The sequence below is a fragment of the Rhopalosiphum padi genome, chromosome 2 (assembly GCF_020882245.1).
Source record: "Rhopalosiphum padi isolate XX-2018 chromosome 2, ASM2088224v1, whole genome shotgun sequence".
NCBI lineage: Eukaryota > Metazoa > Arthropoda > Insecta > Hemiptera > Aphididae > Rhopalosiphum > Rhopalosiphum padi.
The window spans coordinates 28,191,753-28,213,991 of NC_083598.1; the positions used below are offsets into that span (position 1 = coordinate 28,191,753).

Sequence of the window (22,239 nt, forward strand, 5' to 3'; positions counted from 1 at the left end):
CCTTGTATTATATTGAATTACCTTTTGTACACATTTTGTGTATGATAAGGCAAAATAAAAAAAATAAATAACGAATGTTTTTACGAATTCCACATATTTTTTTAGATTAATTCAATATTTTTAAATATTATCTTGGAAAATTATTTCAAAGATGTTCAGAAAATAAGATTTTGTATTGTGATTAACACTTCAGTTCTAACGGAAGTCAATATACTCTACAGAAAAGAAAACAGCACATACTTAATTGTTTTTTCTTCATCTGTATTCATAGCTTTGCTAAGTCTTGTAAACCAAGATTTGTGCTTGGCATCCTTAAAATTCAAAAATCCTGTCTAACTTCAACTATTTTTTTTTTTTTTTTGATTTTATAACTTAAAATTATTTAACTATGTTTATGTGATATAAAAAAATCTACTTATGGATACTTTATTGATATTAATTTTTTTTTTTTTTATTAATGTAGGTGTAATATTAAATAATTTTATTTGACTTCCTTTTAAACTCCTTTGTATTATTATAAAAACAAGATTAACCTTTATTTATTTATAACGGAGATTTACTTTAGAAGCGAATATTAGAAAAATATACAAATTATTTTTATTATTATATTTTAAAAATAAAACTCTTGATTAAATCTTATTTAAATTTCTTCTTTGATGTTAGTACAACATAAATAATACACCTACCGTTATCTTTGAACTCCTATCACAAACATATTGACATATTTACAATTTTACAGGACATTTTTATTAAGTCATCACTAATATAGAAAATTAAAGATTCGTTATCATTCTACTAACAAAAGCCGTTGTCATATCGTTATAATTATATGAAAATTCACTAAAAATAACACAGTGTTGATTGTTTTAAATTTATCGTTCTAATTATCAAATAATTATAACTTATTATACAGCATATTATATTTATGAATGAAAAATAAGTTTAAGTATATTTTTAAGCCAGTATTATGTGTGATAATTTGAATTTGAAGTGTTATTTAATGACTATATTGAATTATTGTGTTATACTGAGTTCAAAATGTGTTTTGAAAATTTGAGAACGAGTAAAGGATTTTTATTAAAGATCCATCGTCAGTTGGTAAAAACAGATTTTAAACTCGAAAGCAAATGTTATTGTATTATTGATTAATGCGTACCTTTTTTTTTTAAATTATCTGCAATAAATATTATTATTAATTTTTATGTTTTTAATAATTGGTCGCACGACGGTTTTTGTTGCACAGGTACTGGACAGACCACAAGTCCGCACAGATGGTCGATCAGAAGGTACAGCACGCGCTCTTCATGTTTGCGTGTACCAATTCGTGTATGAACCCGATCGTATACGGAGCGTTCAATATACGTACCAGGAGGACGCTGGTGACCCAGGTGAGACCCAGTGCCAGTTTGGCGTCCACCGCATGCACCACTGAAATACGACTGCCTGCGCTTTCCATATCGGTTCGCCGGGTCGAATGACAATAATAATAATAATAATTAATAAGTAACGACTAATAACATTCCCTTGGCCGTCCATTTAACTGTCGGTCATTGTTCACATAATATTACAGTAATGTACAAAGACGTTCATAAAAAATTATTACACACACACACACCTTACAGCTATCCGTGTTATCGGTATCACGTCTTTATACTTGTACGAGTTTTCGCATGCATTATTGTTAGAAATTAAAATTAATATTACGTGTTCTCCTTTTACCATTTGTGGTGCATATTCGTAATGACCCAGCGTGCCATAGTATGATATAAGTAAAAGCCAATAAACCAATGATCTAGCTTATCCTGTATAGTTAAGTTATGGAAAAGTGTATAAATATTAAATATGCACTACAACAAACAGTATAATAAGATTGAAATTTTGTATTTTTATTTTTTATTCTATTAAATTCGTGGTTAATTATAATATTATACTTTTATATACTCGATACGTACAAATTCAATATATTATTATAACATATACGCGATTTTCCGTTTTCTACGACTAACTCGCACTCGTATCTATAGTATCTTACACCTATAATACATAATAATAAATGTGAAATTCATTTTTTTTAACGACAACTGTTTTAGTAACGTGAGGAGGCATCAAGCAACATTAAACATTAACAAATATTTCACCGAAATTCTTCAATAAAACTAAATTATGAGGAATAATATCTTAAAAAAATGTATGTTGTATAATATCATTATTTTTGGAATTTTTGAACCGATTACTTTACATTTCTTTCGGGATAAGAATACGATATAGTATGTGGTACTGGATCTCTCTCTTTCTCTACTATCAATCGATATCTTTATAGGTCTATATTATAGTATAAACATTATCGTAATATTTATTAATAATAATATTGGCAGTAGGACATTTTTTATTCATTGTGTCAATATAAATATATTTATAAGTACATATTTTTCGTATTTTTTTTTTTTTAGTTCAATCTTTTAGATTTAACAGAAATTAAGTTAATTTTATTTACGATTTATTTTCTTTTAAATTGAATCAAAGAAATTCATAAAATATTTCAAATCTAAAAATATGTTTAGGTGTATTATAATTCATATAATTCATATTTATTTTAGGTATGTAAAATTAAATACAATCTTTTAAAGCTTTTTTTTATTAATAGTTACCTATGTTAAAAAGTTTACTTATGAACTAAAACAGTTAGTGTTTAAATAGTTATTGGCATCTTCACAATTAGATAATTTTAAGTAATAACTAATAAAATATGCTATTCAAGCTATGATCATAAATCGATTTCCTTATTGAAAATATATAACTAATCAATCAAATTGACTATAAATAACTTTACATATTACAGTTTAGCCTTATTTAATTAACATAGTATAGTATGTGTTGTTTCGTTCTGTTAACCATTAAAAAAAAATTAATATCAAAATATTATACATATTTGAACTAACGATTGAATAACATTTAAATTACGCTAATATAATACTATGTTTTATATTTAATTATAAATTGCAAATACCTTCGTGTTTATCTATTGACTAACTTAATTGTTTATTTATTTACTCATTACTTTTTAAAAATTATACTTTGAACATTAAGAAAGAAATCGTTAGTTCAACTTTTTTTTAAATCATATATTATAGTAATATTTTGCTGTTATTATATATTGCACTAGGCCACAATTTCTAAAACTTCTACTGAAACCAGATTGTTGGACTTTTGAAGCCCGCCAGATGGACGGTGATGATATATATACATTTAAACTTTAATTTTTAATTTTAACCACATTTTAATAAAATATCTAGTTGTAAAACAATTTCGGTCATAATTATTATTTATTAATTATTTTAATTGGAAACACATGTAATACCAATAACATGCGCAAAAATAAATGATTTTTTAATTATGTTATATCCCATCTTTACGATAGGTACCTATGTATAAACAAGTGAACTATTTACATGTACGAGTTAATATAATATTAAACTCGATATTTGCGAACTTTTTCGGCAATAGTTACCCATACACATATATTATATATTATAATTATATAATATATAATTATTATATGTATAGATATTTAAATTTTATAACTGATACTAGTCATCTAGGTAAATATTATATGTGTACCTTTAACATATTTCATGTATCACACACATCTAAAACTTATCTACCACAGTTGAAAATTAATTAAAAAAATAAAGGAAACTAAATATTTCTTCAACATTTTTGTTTTATACAATCGCACTAGCCACAATGAGAGGGTGATTTAATTTTGTAACCACTTTTTAATACCATTCGTAATAATCGTGATTTATTATTGAATTCATTAAATTATTATCAGAACTAATGATAGAACGCCTAAGGGCATATTGAAATGTAACGATCATAATTCTGAGAAATGGCTTTTTAGATTAAATATAGCAATAAAATACAATTTGGATGGTGAGAGCACGCTGGTAGAATTGCTTTAAAGACAATCAAACAAGTAAAAAAATAACAACACACTTTTTATTGAAAAATTCAGCTCATAGCACATTAGATTGATTTGCTTCATGCCATAATTTTTCAGCTTATTTTTAAGTACATTATAATATAATAATTTAAAATCAAAATTGATACCTTTTTAGTTGTGGTAATTTTGTTCTAGATGTGTAATAATAATATATATTTTTTTAAATCAGTCAGCACAGTGGTTTTTGGGGATATCCTAATGATTTAATGTTATTAAACTAAGTAGATAGCACAATACAACTATTTCATTCCAATTTCTTTCTATTCATTTCTATTAATTTATCGCGTTTCCCCTTATCACCGTAAATTACTGTGCGCAGTCCTTCCAATAACATGTGAATAATTTTTGTAAGAGTATTTTTGTTGCTGTACTGATCAATGATGATGGCAAATAGGACAGAAATAGTTTTGTAGTTTAGCGCTTGCTTCTATGATCTAATGTAATTTATTTAATTTGATTGCATTGGCTTGATAGATATTAATGCATTTTTTTTTTTATTATTATTATTATTAAATTTTAAATAGAACATTGCATGTTTTTATTCTTAACTGTACAGATAATATTAATAATGTAAGTTAATTTTTCAAAGCATATGATTTTTAATAAAAATATTATTTATTTATAATTTGTGTTAACTAATTAAATATAATGAACATAATAGTATATTACATATAGATTGAACATAATTTGTGTTTATATAAGAGTTAAGTTGTAAGTTTTATAATTATTAGTGTTTCTATTGTGAATACACAATACAGATAAATTTATCACTAATTATTAGAATATGATTAATATTTATTAAATTTGCAATTATTATAATTAATATTAATGGCTTATTTTATTTAAATCAATGTCATTTAAACATGAAATATTTACAATTTATCCTAAATGCTTAGAATCGAAATAATTCTAATCATTGTTAATGTTTTGGTGTTTGGTAATTTTAAGATTATCCAAAAACCTAGCGTGTTCGTAGAATAATTACAAGTTCTTGATCTATGTTTAAAATTAACTTGATACTGTGTTAAACGGAAAACTTTACAAAAATATATTTTATTGGTCTTAGTGGTTTCAACTTTTAAAGTGTAATATTATATCATAATAACTTGACCTATTTTTTTCTTTTATTTAATATTATATATTAAATATAATTTAAAATATTAAATGTTTATATATATATATATATATTGGCATCAAAACCTTAAACTTAAACAAAACACCATCTGCATATTATAATGTACCTTAATATTATAAATCATAACTCATATTAAGCTAGTTTGCTTTAATGCTTTGTTTTATATTATTAGCCGTGTAGGTACCTACTTATAGTTTTATCGTTTTAATACTACCGAAAATGTTTATATTTTAATATTTTAAATTAATGTTTAAAACAACGATATGAATTGATGTTTGAAATGTGCTTAGTACAAAATATGAATTATATTTTAGTGAAGTTTTATATTCTATGGAATATTATGTCATTGTTAATTTGACAATTAGTTAGCTTATTAAAATTCTGATTGTTGATATTTTTTACTATCTTTAAAGACAATATTTTCAAATAATTTGATCTCTTATACTATTTATGAGTGTACTTTGATGGTAACATATTTTTTTAAATTAAAATCATCCTATTTTTCTGTAAAAATAAGCAGAAGATTTCTATGTTTTTAAATATTTAGTTGTATAAATAAAAATCGGATATTGGATCGAGTTGTTTCTAAATGATTAAAATTTGAATAAACTTACTCAGAAATAATGTAGGTTATGATGTTTTAAAAACTATGGTAATTATTATCAATATATTAGTAATTTATAATTGGTTTAATTTGTCTGAGTATAATTATACTTTGTAAATAAAATGTAATGAAAAACTACAGACAATATTGTTTTAAATTTAAATTATAATGAATCAATATTTTTTAAAAAATCAGCTGTTTAATAGCTTACAGTAAAAAAATTTAATTCTCTTTCAAAAATAGTAATTATATCCCCACAGAACAGCATGCTTATTGAATGAACTGTAATTAGGAATCGAGAGGCCCAGTGTAAATATAAAGTGCGGGAGTTAAAATTATAGATTAATACTGACAAAATAATAGAAAAATAATTAAATTTATTAGTACAATTTGTACAGACTTATAATTAAAATGTCAATAATTATTTGTTTAAATATATAAAAATATTATAATAAATTATCCATTTATAGACATAACAAATACTTCACTTATAATCATAAAATATAATTTGATTATGATAACGTATAATCGTTGTATTGTCAATGCTTGTTGAATTTATCAATTATCGAATTTTAAGTTAAAATAATTATACAAGGTTTCCGGTAGACTTAAGTTGATGTTTTGATTTTGTAGCGTGCATTGATTTAAAATGTTGAATATTTTGATTAATATATAATTATTTTAAATAGTGACAATGTTAAATTTAATAATTACAAAAATTTACAATATAATATATACGTATAAGAAATAACTTAAGAATTATTATCAAATGATTTTTATATAGACAAAAGTCTGCAAGTCTATCTTATAAGTCATAATAAGTGGTTATGTTAGAAATTGATAACATAATTGGGAGATGGTAAGCTGCGACAAAATTACATCTTTTCTAAAAGCCGATATGTAAACTGCGGCAAAAAAAAAATTAACATTATAAAATCGGCGAAAAAATCGATTAGATACATTATACAAGCTGTGGCAGTTAATTTTACATATATAATATTTTTATTATTATTAAATAACTACTTATTTTTTAACTATATTTAAATTTAAAATTGTTTAGCACCATTAATTGTTTGCCGTTTTGGCTAGACATGTTTATAAGTTCCATATCAACTAAAGTATTAATAATAACACATAGGTACATATGAAACATGTAAATTATATAAATATCTATATATTTTATCATATTGGTGTTTACATAGTTTCTATATATATTATGTATATAAAATAAATTGCCACATTTTGTATAATGTATCTTATCGTTTTTTTTGCAGATTGTATAATGTTAATTTTTTTCCGGCAGTTTACATATTATCCACTTTTAGAAAAGGTGTAATTTTATCACAGCTTACATACAGTCTCTGATCCATCATTACCTATCATTAATAATTTAATACATAATCAAACCGACAGTTTTCTAAAATTATTTTATTTAAAGTTAAAACAACTCAAAATCAATAACTAAACTTAAATGAATGAATAAAAAACTATTTTTTTTTAATAAAATACGGTTCATTTGATATTAAAGATATACGATATCTAAAAATATGTTGTTTTTGTATATTTTAAAAAATAAAGACATTTAAAAACAATAATCATACATGTCTATCAATAGTGAATATAGAACTAAAAATACTTAAAAACGTAAAAAAACGAAACTATTTATATATATAAACTATAACAAATATTTGAGATTATATAAAAATATATGGTTATTCATTTTTAAATAACCTACTTTACAAGCCTTCAACGGAGTTTGCCACGAAAGCTTACAATTCAAACTTAAAAAGTTTCTCCTATCTTCTTTATTCTTATTAATTAAATGATACTTAACTGATAGACACTTTCAAGTCCAATATAATATATCAACATCGGGAATTGCTAAAATTAAAGTTGGTGTTCCACCAGGCGGTATAATATCCTCCATCCTCTTTAATATTTATGGAGCTGACCAACCTACCACGCAACAAACTATCGTGGTTGATTATGCTGACGAAAACGTCATATTAATCTATAAATGAGGATTCTTTAGCTACCTCATCAAATTTACAAATTCATCTTGATCACCTGCCTGAGTGGTATGAAAAACGGCGAGTTGATAACCAAAAAAATCTATATCATACAACGTTCAAACTCAAACAAAGAATATACCCAAACATCACCCTAAATAACTTACCAATTCTACATCCGACACAGTTAGATACTTAACCTAAATAATCAGGGGCGGTGCTATACTAAGGCCAAGGTGGATAAGTGCACACCAACATTTAATTTTTTCTCCTCCATTGCTGCCCTATAATTTAATGTTAAAAATATGTAAGTAAATAAAGAAATCGTATATAATTATTAATATATAAAATAGTAATAAATTAATTTAAAGAGTTTTTAGACTTCAATTATATTATTTTAAGTTTGACTGTTATATTTAATTAAATATGCTTTTTTTGCATATTTAGAAGCAAATATACTTCATGGTGTTAATACTAACGGTACACTTTCTAAAATCTCATATATTAAATAATAAAAAGTTATGTATTGTTACATACAAATAAAAGAAAATAGGAAATTTGAAGTTTTACTGTAATACATTTGTAATAATAATAAACTTGGTATATTTTTTGATTATTTATTTAGAAATATTACATATTATACCTAAAATATTTTTAGCAATACTTTCCTGAAAATATGGTATAAACAAATTAATGGGTGATCGAGTAGTTATAGATGAATGTCCCACCAGAAAAAAATTTTGCCCGGTATCGCCCCCCCCCCCCCCACAATAAAAAATATCTGGCGCCGCCACTGTAAATAACCCACCTTCGAGCCAAAAGCCTAACTTTAAATAATCATATACGGCTCAGACCCTTTTTAATTAGAAATAAATGCTCCACTCTAAACACCAAACTACTAATCTATAAAGCTCTACTCATACCAATTTGGATGTATGGACTTCAACTATGGGGCGTGAAAAAAAAGTCTAATACTAATAGAGTTCAAATGTTCCACGCTATATCTCTCTAATTTAACTCTTCTTAATGATTTCGATATGTGAAGAATAGAAGAGGAAGCGCATATCTTTTACACACGCTTCCATAAGCAACTCCAAATGTATTCTAACCCTTCCATAAAAGTCCTTTCCATCTTACACTTTCAGGTAATCCTAATCGCAGATTAAAAAGGAAATGGTGCAGAGACCTTTTGCAAAACTTTAATATCAAATGCTTCTAAAAAGAAAAAAAATTATAATTCATAAATAAAAAACTAATCAATTAGCCAAGAGTCACTAATGTGTGGCTACTTAAATCATACCGTTCGTGTTATATATCACTCTCATAATATAAACTTATTGTGCTGATTTTGTATAGAATGACAGAATGTTTATGTTGAATAAAAAATAAAAAATGATTTTAGCAAAAACTAAATATTCCCGTTATTATTTTTTCCGTTTATTTTGAAAATTACTGAGCTTGTTACTTTTGATACTCTTAAATAGAAACACTAAATCCAATTCGTTACCGGAAATTGACCTTCAATATTGATGCGATGATTTTACTTGTGTAAGAAATGTCATCAAACATAATAAAATTGTCACTGTAAAACGAAGACAATAATAGCTCCGTACATAATCACTTCAGTAGCTCTTATTATGTCTTATATTATAATATAAATTTAAATACACAAAAATATAGTCGTTTCAATTGAAATATATGTATCGTTGCGTATATAGTCTTCACCGCAACTTTTGACGAGTATATTATACTGTATTGCACTGCAGGTATTTATTATATTAAATACATTATATTTTAATGTTGAAACTCTAAATATTATTTTTTATTTTTTATTAAATTATTTATATAATTATCACAATACGTTAGTATATGTTGAAAAAAACGTAAGTTTATAGTCGCTTTATGTGGCTCAATTATATTTCAATTATTTCATAGTAATCCCCCGGTGACCAGAGACGACATATATACGTATTATGCCCTAACATTTTATACTTGCGCCTTTTAACTTAGTCATCCGACTTGAAAGCTTTTCTTCAAGCTTATGCCGGGTTGATAAACAATCACTAAACATTTAATGAATCAATAGTGAGCTAATACAGTAGTGCTCAAACATAATTTAGTAACCTGTAATTGATCCATTAAACTTTATTAAACCATAGAATTAATCAATTTTTCATGGAACTTGGCATTAGTATTTTGAGAAATTTATTAAAAAAATTACAACGGATATGTTCTACTACAGGCATATAATGTGACAATTATGCAATATCTTTGACCTGATAAAACGTGAAAGGGCAAAAAATATAGATAATAATATATTTCTTTTTTGTTTAGAATCTAATAAAATACTTATAAATGTATATGACTAAATTCAAATTGTCAATTCAAATGTGATAAGTATTAATTTTATTTTGATAGGTAAGTCGTGTTAAAACTACTCAAAAATATATATATTGTTTTATAAACAAATTTTTAAGACTTTAAAGTTTTTAAACTTTAAAAATTGAGTTTAGTATAGACGTTTAGCTATGGTGCCTGAATAAAATGAACGAGAAACAGGTAATAATTTACTATCCTAAAAAGTAAAAATAAATATATTTTTGATCTAAAGTAAGTGCATATGTATATAACTTTATTTTATAATTATATTACATATTATAATGTTTCTTCAAAATGTATTATATGTTAAACATAGATTTATTGGACATTATAATTTAATTTAATTTTCCATGGTCACCTCTTGCCATGTATAATAAAATTCAGTAAACAATATGCACTGCACATATTGCACATAAAATATGTGCTTGAAATAAATGTAAGTAAATAAATGTAACTATTATAGAGGTATTGTATAACTTATTTTTTGTACTTAACAACATTTAATATACTGCTTAGACTCGTGCTTTTTACTCTCCTCAAAATTAATTTCTTAGTCTACATAATGTATAAAAACTATGATTTACTCAAAGATAATAGATTTAGAGCTTAGCATGATACTCTAATTATAAAAAATTGCCATGACACTAAATAATGTACAATTTACTTTTAGTAATTTTTTCTGAAAGTATTACATTATTTATACTATTAATATTCAATTATTCATATTATTATCATTTAATTATTAAAATAATTAATATTTAATATTTTATAAACTTATATCACTCAGAATTTAACGATATCTTTTTGTAAATTCCGTAAATCAATAAATATTGATAATATCTTAGAATAAAACAAAAAGGTCGTTGCGTATAGAAAATTTATAATAATTATCATCGTTATTTATATTGTGTAACTAAGTAATTTCGTCCAACTTTAAACTTAAAATGTCTATAAAAAATAATTGCATTTATATATAATTTTAGATTTTATAGTTTTAGTATAAGCTACTTATAATAAATCTTGTATTGAATTGCCAAAACTTAAATATAAAAAGAAAAGTTTTCATGAATTTATAACTATAAAATAATTTGCCATTTTTGCGATTTTGGAAAATTTCAAGGTAAAAATTTATGATCCCTATAAACAGCTCAAAAAAGGTTAAATTTATCTTTAAATCCTAGATTCAATTTTCTACCAGTAACCTCCCTTATTTTAAAAATCAAAGCTTTTTAACTGTCTCAAAAGGTGATAACAAACAGAAAAAAAACACACACATCATTGTAGAGAATCAATACTTCATTGCTCTGCTCAGAATCTAAAATCTATGAACAAAATTATGTGTCAATTTTAACTTACTTATTTATAGATACTTACTTACTACTGATTTAGAAGTGAAAATGTTTATTTACTTCTTTGTTTCTTTTCACACCGGGCAGTTGTCTATGTTTATTATTTCAGTCTATTTATGTACCGACCTAGGGCTTACATTAAGTCGGGATCGAGTATGAAGTGATTGCAAGTGATCGCGTCAGCGTTCGTGGAAGAAAAAAAAATTAGACCAAAATTGTTATGTCAAGTGTAGGTCATAGATAAAAAAAAAAAATCTTTATGGACGGGTCATCGGCCGATCTTATCACGAGAGAATTAACTGCGATTATTATGTTAGGGTACGACTTTATTTTATCTATACGAATGAACAATAAAGCTGTATTATAAATAAAATAATACATGTGTTGTGACTCTGTGCAATTTCGAGCGTAGCTCGGTTTATAATAACGAATATACAACAAATTCCGAATAACGATCTACCGATTTACGCGCTAAATATATTCTTAGCGGTGGAGGTGTATATTATTATATCACTGACACTATAATGACTTTAAAACCACAATAAAATTGTATTCAAACACATAGCATTATGCGAATGCCCCGAAGAGAGTCATCTTCTAGGCACTCGGAATAACGACGCATGCATATATTGTAATATGTATATGCACGGAATAGGTGAGTAAAATGACCCAAAACTACAATGTTCTAGTTCTGTCATTTCGTGTTCCCTAAAAAATGCCACACGCCTGCAAAAGACTAATACTATATTTATACTTGTGCCTCAAATTACCATAGAATATATAATATAGTTTTTATAATATCACTACCGTCGCGAACCATATATTATTATTATCATTGATTATAAATAAATAATAATAATAATATATCACTAGTCATTTACTAGGTAATGTTCGGGTTATCGTGAATTTGTCTGTATTGAACAGTATCGAGTTATATTATTTATCTTCTTATTATTATTATTTATTGCTTGTTGTTGGACGTTAATATTCCGAGTATACTTACCTCTGGCGCACTCGATCACCGATTGCTAATAATATTATGTAATAAATAATAATAATCACGATTCCCTACCACTATCCAATCAATTATTCAAACTTAAACTCCCCTTAAACATATCCGCTATAAAAAAAAATTTTAATCATTAATATTTATCTGTGTGTATTTGCGTGATAATGATAATAATTATAATATTATTGGTAGGTACTGTTGTGTATATCCTCAAGACTACCAAAAGTCAAAACCTATTCATATAATAGTGTATACGATTCATTTAGTTTAATATTTAAATTCAATCCCGTATGACAGATAATATGAACTAAATATTACAGCTTAATTGGTCCATATATTACAACGCTATACGGATGACGTGTCCCGACTATGAACGGGTAAAGAGATAAAAATGTGAACGATAACACTTGTTAGCTATTACTTAATTATTATTCTATGCATTTAATATCAAAGACCTAACCTAACATAAAATACATACAACTATAAAATAACGAATTATATATTATGTAAAGTTATTAAAATACGAGTCTCTATAAATGATAATAATATATCTATTTAAATGTTAAGAATACCAGTGGACATGTACTCATGTATTTTTGTTTGGTGCGTATTTACCAAGAAATAATCATGTTTAAAGCTAAGTTTATTCATATAAAACCATTTGAATTACTTATTAAAATATTCTTATCGTTTTTTACCAACTTGATCTTTAAAAGTAATAATTAATTTAAATTGATTTATCCAACTATATTAATGGATGTTGAGATGAATTTTGCACATTGAATGTAGCTACGTACCTATTGAATAATAATTATTCATTTTCTTGGAAACTACTAGATTGTACTGGGTATCTAATTAAAATGTTTGGCAAACGCTTGGAAGAATATTGTATTTTCGGAAAATTACTTAAAAGTGTTCACATTGAAAAATAATTAGATGTATAAATATTTGAAAATGAATTGTGCATTCACATTTATCACTTATTTCGTTTGTAGATTGAATTATTATATATAAATGAAAACCATTATTATACTGGTAAATGCACAATTTTTAATTTTTAATTTATATTTGCATTGTCAAACATTAACAACTATTAGTATATTTTGATTTTAAAATATTTATAGCATGTTTACCGTCTGATGTTGATACAGGTTAAATACGAATAAGCAGAATTTTAGATATATTGTACGCAGTAGTAACTTTGTTACTTATCAATATAATAAAGATAAACAAAAAGATATTCAAAATTCAATAAATGATTGCTACGAGCCATCTAGTATTTAATATACTCAAATTAATTGATTTTAAACCTCTGAAAGTTCAATCTAAACAAATTTATAAATCACAGGGCTGTATATTTTTTTGACAGCTTAATGAAATTATACACTGCAAGTACTTGCATTTTACTCCTGTAATTGATTGTGTATGATCACACATATTTTGATGTGAATGGAACATTGTAGTAAAATAACAATTTAAACGTATGGTTAAACGATTTTATTATTATATACAATACCTAGTAAACAGTCAATACGAGTAGTCGTCCAAGTCAATTTATAAAATACAATATTATGTTAGTGTGCCACATAAACTACTTTGGATTAAATTTTTTTATAGTGTACAAATCATACGTATTTGTATAAATAAAGTATAAGATGTTTGCATTATTAAAATAAAAATAAAATTATTAAAAATTATAATGGTAAAATATAAAACGGAAACAATTGTTTTCATATTTTCATTCAAATTTCATTTGATATATTATATATTGTATAAACGCATAGTTTCAACTGAACAACAGTGCACTCGATTTTAATTTAAAAGCTGTTGATGTATAATTGAAAAAAAAAACGATAAACCAATTGGTTAAAAAATTAACACAATATCTATGTCACTTATTATTACACGCAGTATAAACAACCGTCTTAATGTTTGGAAAGTTTTTGAACAATCAAGTTAACAGTTATTAGCCATGCACGTAAGACATCGCGTCCCAAGCCTAATGGATTTACAAGTGCATAGAACCAACAGTTTTAAATTGTTGTAAATATGTGTCATAAAATACTTTTTCTTAACCGGGCTCAAGTTAAATATTTCTTAAAAAGAAAAACAATTGGGATTCTTTTATGACTGATTGGTTGTAACACGTATAACATTTTTGAATAAACAATTGTTATTGTTTTCCAGCTTTTTAGAAAAAAAAATGTTCCCCTCAAAATGTCGTTTTCAAAGTATGTCTCAAAAACCTGTGACCTCAAGCTTATAATATTATCATTTAATTGTATTAACGTTGACATTCTGATAAATATGATATTTTTATTTTCAGTTAAATTTCATATTTTTTAAGAACAAAATTTAATAATCCCAGAGCTTCAATAAAGTATTTTTCACAAGATGCGAGATAATAATATAATGTTTGATGTGTTCTAAGAATGGTAAAAATAAAGTGGTGTTCATTGAGGTGAATTAAAAACCAAGAATCAAAGATTCTTTTGATATGTACTCTGTGGACGGAAGAATTAATTTTGTTTAGTTTCAATATCCCAAATACTCGTGTAATGAATCAATTATTTTTCGTATGAGATTAGGCTATGTTAAATATTTTACCATGGACAATACTAGATTTTGGTGGATACACGGAACGTAACTATAACTAAAAAATATATAGGCACAAAATTAATTTTTTTTATTCTTGAATTTGCACGCTATTACGTTATTAACTATACATAAATATTGATTAAGCTACAAATGACATAAAATATATAAAAACACAAAAAAATAACTACATATGAATATTAAATATTAAAAATAATATCAACAGTGTACAATAAGGTATATGTTTGATGGACAGAAATTCATTAGGTATGCCGATGGAAGATATGACATATGAAACCATATAATAAATTGTACCTACATTATATTCACAAATAATTCAATTTATAAGAAAAAATTCATATAATATTAACAATAAATTATGATTGATAAAAAATAATTAATAGTTAAAAATATAGGTATTTAATACAAAGATATTCCCAAGTCGATTTATACAAAATATGATACTAATTAATAACTGTTTTGTAAGATTTTATATTATAGTTGTTATATAAATATATTGGAAATAATATTTCATTTTATATTTTATTTATAATTATTTATTAGACCATATCACAAAATATAGAGTTTGAAGATCAATTTTTTTGAATAACTAACAGCATATTATTATTCACTTGATGTATTATTAGTTATATATTTAAAAAAAATATGTATTAAAAACATTTTAATTACGGAAAAAAAATGATTATATATGTTTTGTAAATAACACTTGGTGAATAATAATAATATAGTCTCAAAATCAATGCAAGGGCGGGCTTGTAAAAAATGCGCACTTAATCAAGTTTATAGTTTACACTTTATAGTTCGATTCATTTTAATGGACCTATCACGTACGGGTCGAATTAATGTTTAAGGGTCTTACATTAAACATACTAAAACGATCCAAACGGATGTTTGTGCAAACATAAATACAATTGAATTGTGTGTCAGACTGATAGACCGAAATCCTTTGAAGTTGGCAGTATGATTTAATTGTGGGGAGCGAGCTCACATTTCTTAGTTGGAGTTTCCTGTCCGCTCCCTGTTGTCGGTTTTAACTTTATTGGAAGACCCTTTTGCTAATTTGTTATGGATATCGATTTGTCACCCATTATAAGAAAAAAAAATATGATGATCGGGTTTATTTATTGGCAATAATATTCATGGACATATAATCAATAAATAATATTAGTCATCGAACAAGTATAATTAAAGCAATAATATTGTCGTATAATACTAAAGAAAGTCATGATATTTATTATTAATGACAAGAAGTTATTAAGTATTTAATCAAAATTAAATTTTTAAAAAAATTTGTAGCTATGTTTATGTTTAAATTATTTCAATTTAATACAAAAAAATAATAATAATTAAAATAAACACTATTTAAATGGTTACAACATCAAACTAGAAAATGTCAACAGAATTAACATTATTATTGCAACTAACAGTTACACAACGTTAATAGTGATCACAATTTTCAATTACTATAACATATAGAAACAAGTAAAGATTTAAATCGATATATTCTTGATTTTAGTATAATATATAGTTATAATATATTAACACCTGTGTTAATGTATTTTCGTTTTTATGTTTGTATAGCTAAATTATTTTATTTTGTTTTAAAATTATAATTATTTTTTATAATTCTTAAAATAATACACTTATACATATATAAGTTATAACTAATTAATATTAATGTTTAATTAAAATCTAATATTACTTATTATTACTGTTTTATCCAATTAATCCGTAAAAACATCCGAAATACGTGAAAAACATTATAGTAGAGGACGTGTGGTTTCCTCCGGTTGGTATAAATTCATGTCTTCTGATATTACTCACATGTTCCTTGGTTTCTTAAATTTATATCTCCTTAGATACCTATTTTGAAATAGTAGCCGTAACGGGCTTAGTTTCAGACATAACCGATTATCAGCTCATTACTCTTATTTAGGGCTTAACTCTTCTACTGTACTGTCTTGGGTTGATGGTAGTGCTTGTGATGTCTAACAAAATGTACTTTTACAATTCCCGGCTTTGTCTCAATCCAGCTAGGGCAATGTTTCTTAACCTTTGTATTATGGCAACACACTAATAAAATTTTTCATACTTTGTGATACACGATAAAAAAAATAAATAAGAATAATGATTAATGGGTAATATTAAATATTTATAATTAATTGATAATGTAAACATAAAAAGAGCATACAAACAAAGTGAGGTACGGCGCATGTTTTCAGTATAAAGTATAAAATATATACTGTACACTGTTTAAATATCGATAAACTAACGTTTATCAATTAGAATGACGATAATGATGAAATGTATTTAATGCTGATAGCTGATAATCTATTTTTATTCGTGATAGAAATTATATCAATTACGAAATACCTATTAATTTTTGTAAATAGTGTCAACAATGTTCGTACATTTTATAGTGTCATTGAATATTAGTACATCCCGCGACACGTTTGGACTTACCTGGCGACATACTGGATGAGAAACACTGAGCTAGGGACTCACTATTTTTATTACCGCCCTACACATGGCCGTAGACTCGAACAGTGGTCTTAACTTAATCTTCTTTTATCTTTAATAAAATTCAAGTATGTTATAAAACATCTTGTCCCTTCGTGTGAAATTTGAATAAAGGTTTAATAACTGGACGAGCATTTTATGTAACTTGTAAAAGACAAATTTAAACAAAGAAAGCGAAACAATAACATAATATTATATCCAAGCATAATTCTTATTTTAAAAAAATATTATTTTATATTCATTAATTACTAATAATTATTTTTAAAAATAAAGAGGTTGAATTAATAATTTATGTTTATTATGAGTTTTTTAATATAATATTTTTAAATGTTTATATTCATAAAGTTTTTGCTGTATTAATGTTGTTGAAGCTTTTATTTTAGGTAAAATTACAATATTACAAAAAAAAAAAAACTTATAAATTAATTATGTTCAAATTCTAAAAAACAAACTTCAAAACTATTAAAATTCCAATTTTTTATATGGTATATAATGACGGCTAGCAAACGAGATAGTAAGCTTTTTAAACAAAATATTAATTAAAATACTTTAATTATTTTATTATTTTCTCTCTATCTGTTTGATTATTTAATAACTTCGTAGAATTTCTTTTTATTTCATCAATATAAATATTTTACTATATAATGATTTAGTAACGAAACATGTATTTATGTCATTAAATCATTTTCAGTTAAATAATAATAATAATATAAATTATGTATTTTGACTTTAATACTTTATGAACATTTTGATTTCATTTGATCGAAAAATATGCATATCGAACTCTTTTACTTATCAAATGCACATTTAAAAGACATTTTTTGACTATTTCATGTTGTAAGTAACGAATATTGACATACCAAAATTGGTGTCATAAGATAATAAAATAAAGTTCTAACCAAATGTAATAGTGGTTATTATATTTTCAAGTCCCTACTTATAAATCACCATTTACTTTATTTCACATAAAAAGCGGCTAATGTTTACCAATCAAAAATCAAATAATTGTTATACATAATAAAAACACTAATAATTTATTGCGAATCACTAATTCGATATCGTTAAACTAATCTGTACCTACCATTTGAATAACGAACATGAATAGGATTTTATTGTTTTAAGCCATATTGTGTAGTGCATAATCTATCTAACTGGCATTATTGCTGAGCCAACAACATAATGTTCAATAATACTGTATTAATAATTTATATATTACTTTACGATGAACGAGTACAAACTGAGAAACAACAATAGTTGAGTACCTATTTTTATTTATAAATATTAAATAATATATTAATTACTTTTCTAACTTCCATATGTCTTCGGAAATTGATCAGTGCTCTTATTTAAAGTAACAAAGAGTCGTAAAGAATTATGGTAAAACATGCTAGGTTAAAAACCCGTATATTTAGTGCAAATCTGTTTATTGGAATTATTATATATCTACTTATTATAATAGCATCGATTATAGAATAGATGTCCATATAGTTTATTCTATAAACAATGATTATATAGTTATTATTAATTATTAATTATAACAGTATAAACTATAGGTAACCGTAACTATATATAACCATAACGTTTCTCAATATATCAGAAATTCATTTATATATAGGTAGGCAAGTAAAAACTATGTATTATATATTTATATATATTTTTAACTAATATTAATCATAGTTATATGGTTGTGTAATTTGACTAACTGAATATTTGTTCAAAATTATGTGTAAAAAATATAAACCATAGTATATTTATCCATTAAAAATAATTAAAGATAATTGAAACACATGACACGATATAAATATAATTGTTCATTTTAAATTGTCTTTGAGTAATTGATTCAACAGGAAGTTTTCTGTTTACGTGTAAATAAATACATATATATGTTTTTAAATAAAATAATATTATATTCTGATTATTTGTAAAACATTGAACATTTGAATATGATATTACAGTATAGAATTTATTAATTAACCCAAGCATATAGTTTTCAATACACTAATACCATATTATTCAGAACGTATATATGCGTCGAGCAACGTAATGGATGCTTTTAATGAGATTCAGTTTTTTAAATACTTATTTTCTCTGAATTATGAATTTCAAATTATAATAACTTTTTATGTATAAAAAAAAAACAGTATATTAAATTGCACAGAAAATATTCTATGAGGATTTCGATATACTTTCGATTTATTTAGTTATTAATAAATAATATTAGTAAGGTTCTTATTTTTACTATGGTATTTTATTATACACTTTTACTTGAATAAAGATACCTTTTATTTTTATTTACGGTTTTTTATTTTAAACTTTCGTAATATATTTACAATATTATTTATTATCTTCAATAAACAAACAAAGATAAATGGTTTAACAAACGTCCAAACGTGTATTTATTAAATAGTAGATACATACGCGTTTACGTTTAAAATCAATTTATTGTCAAGTTCAAACTCTTTTTAGAAAAATTTGCTTATTCCCAAACAATTTAAATATTAAATAAATTAATAACCTAAATTTATGATTGTAATTTATAATTTATATTTAATAAAATTTACAATTTTTTTTTTTAAGATAATTTGGAATAATAATAAATACTAATTCTAATTTAATTTTTATTATTTTTACAAAATTAAAACACAATTTATAAGTAAATCTGATGGTGCAAATTTATCTCGTTTAAGTAGTTAGGACTTTTGTAAAAGCTGGATATTATACAGAGTTTTAATTATTTGGTTAGTTCCATGTATCATCTTTTGAAATCTAATATTCAGTATGCATGTACGTATATTTACGTTAAATTTCAAAACGTTTATATATTTAAATTTTATATAATTATGAACCACATTTTAACAAAATATTAATTAATAAAAATACTATACCACATAGACAAAAAATATTTCACCATATCTTTTGATTAAGATCCAATCGAGTATAATATTTTGATGTTTCATAACTCTTATGTTTTTTATAAAAAGTGTTTTGATATGAAATAATGATTTTTTTTAATTCTTAATGTAATAAATCTATTTCTTCTTAAATGTAAGAATAAATAATTTTATTACAAAGTTTATTTTCTTGAATACATTTTAATTTAGTGTTTTATATTTTACATCATTTTGTTTTCCTTTAAAAACCACAATCTTATAGGTTTAAATATTATAATATCATTCATGTTTGATGTTTTGATTAGAATTCTAATAATTCTAATAGAAGATTTTTATTTTTTATAACCTCTACCTAAAATTTTTAAATTTAAATAAATTGTAAAGTTGACACAAACAAACAACTCAAATGTGGGTGTATTTATTTGAGAATGAATTAAGAGGACAACTATTGAGTTTAAATCTAGATTAAACTAAAAAAAAATTTGATTTTACTATTTGCGAATAATAAGATTAATACGAGAATAATTTTTTTTTATATTTACATTCAAAATATAACAAGATTTCAATACGAGTTAATATACTTTAATATCGAGAAGGATTTGACTATGTGGATATAGGGTTTTTTGTTTCAATGCAAAACACATGTATTTTTTAAAGTAGTATTTTGTTCATATTTTATTAAAAATAAATGCAATCATGTGGAAGTTCTTTGAAGCCTGTCGTGTTATTTTTGGCGCAGATCGCAGATATTTGGTAGACCGCTTGTGCACTCAACTGTTGGGTGGTTTTTGCTTTACCGCACAACGCGCTTTTGTTAATTATACGCAACGGTTGTCACCTATAAATATATCTTCAGTCTATAGGTACACTAGCCGCAGTTACTATTATAGATACGTAATTGAACAACGAGTATGAAGACGAACATAATATACTACGAGTACCGGAACTTTGTGTTTGCGATTTAAATGCCGACCGTATCACAGAAATATAACTAAATTATTATTATATCACTATTTATTTATTTTTATTTTTTAAACACAAATTGTTTAATCAAATTTTCTCATGTAATTTAGAAAAATACTGTTTTCAGAAAACTTAACCAATTTTTAGGAAAAAAACTTCAACGAAACTGTGGTAATAATTATGATATTATTATTATGTCGTAGGACACTAACATTCATAGATTAATGAACACATTAAGCTATACGTCTTTAAAGATAAAATATATAATTGATTTATTGATTTGATTATTTGTACAGTATAAATAATGTTGAATTTTTGAAAATTTAATATAAGGTTCCTCGTAAGATGTTATTAGTCGAGATAATAAAAATAAAAGTTGATCCTTAAATCCGCAATAGTTTTTCTCGAGCATAAAAGTTGAAATTAAAAATCGGACGAAATTACACGTTTAAACGAAGAATAACGATATAAGATATTTTGTTATAATTCAAAAACATTATTCGCGAGGACTTAAAACTTTAACGTATATACAATTACATTTTCAAATAACCTTAAATAATATTTTTGAATTATAATAAAATAACTAAAAAAGCCATTTTTTGTTTAAATAACTAATTTCATTCAAGTTAAAACTTCAATCGCTTACAAAAAAATAATTTTTATGTATATTTAATTAATATCTATTAGTAATAAAATATTATCATTACTTAAAATTAAAAAATTAAAAATTTCAAATGCATTTAAAATATTTTAAATAATCT

General features: G+C 24.3%; 1 protein-coding gene across 3 annotated transcripts in view; it reads left to right on the plus strand.

Moving 5' to 3' along the window:
• The window catches only part of LOC132919868 (adipokinetic hormone/corazonin-related peptide receptor variant I-like), an 85,344-nt gene that overhangs the window by 49,999 nt on the left and 13,106 nt on the right, over positions 1–22,239 (plus strand). For 2 of the 3 annotated variants that reach the window (XM_060981764.1, XM_060981765.1), the window contains exon 7: positions 1,244–1,388. In XM_060981764.1, coding sequence (XP_060837747.1) covers positions 1,244–1,388 — 145 coding nt within the window. Of the gene's footprint in view, positions 1–1,243; positions 1,389–3,163; positions 4,829–22,239 lie in introns of those variants that run through there. The other variant, XM_060981766.1, reaches the window with a different exon arrangement.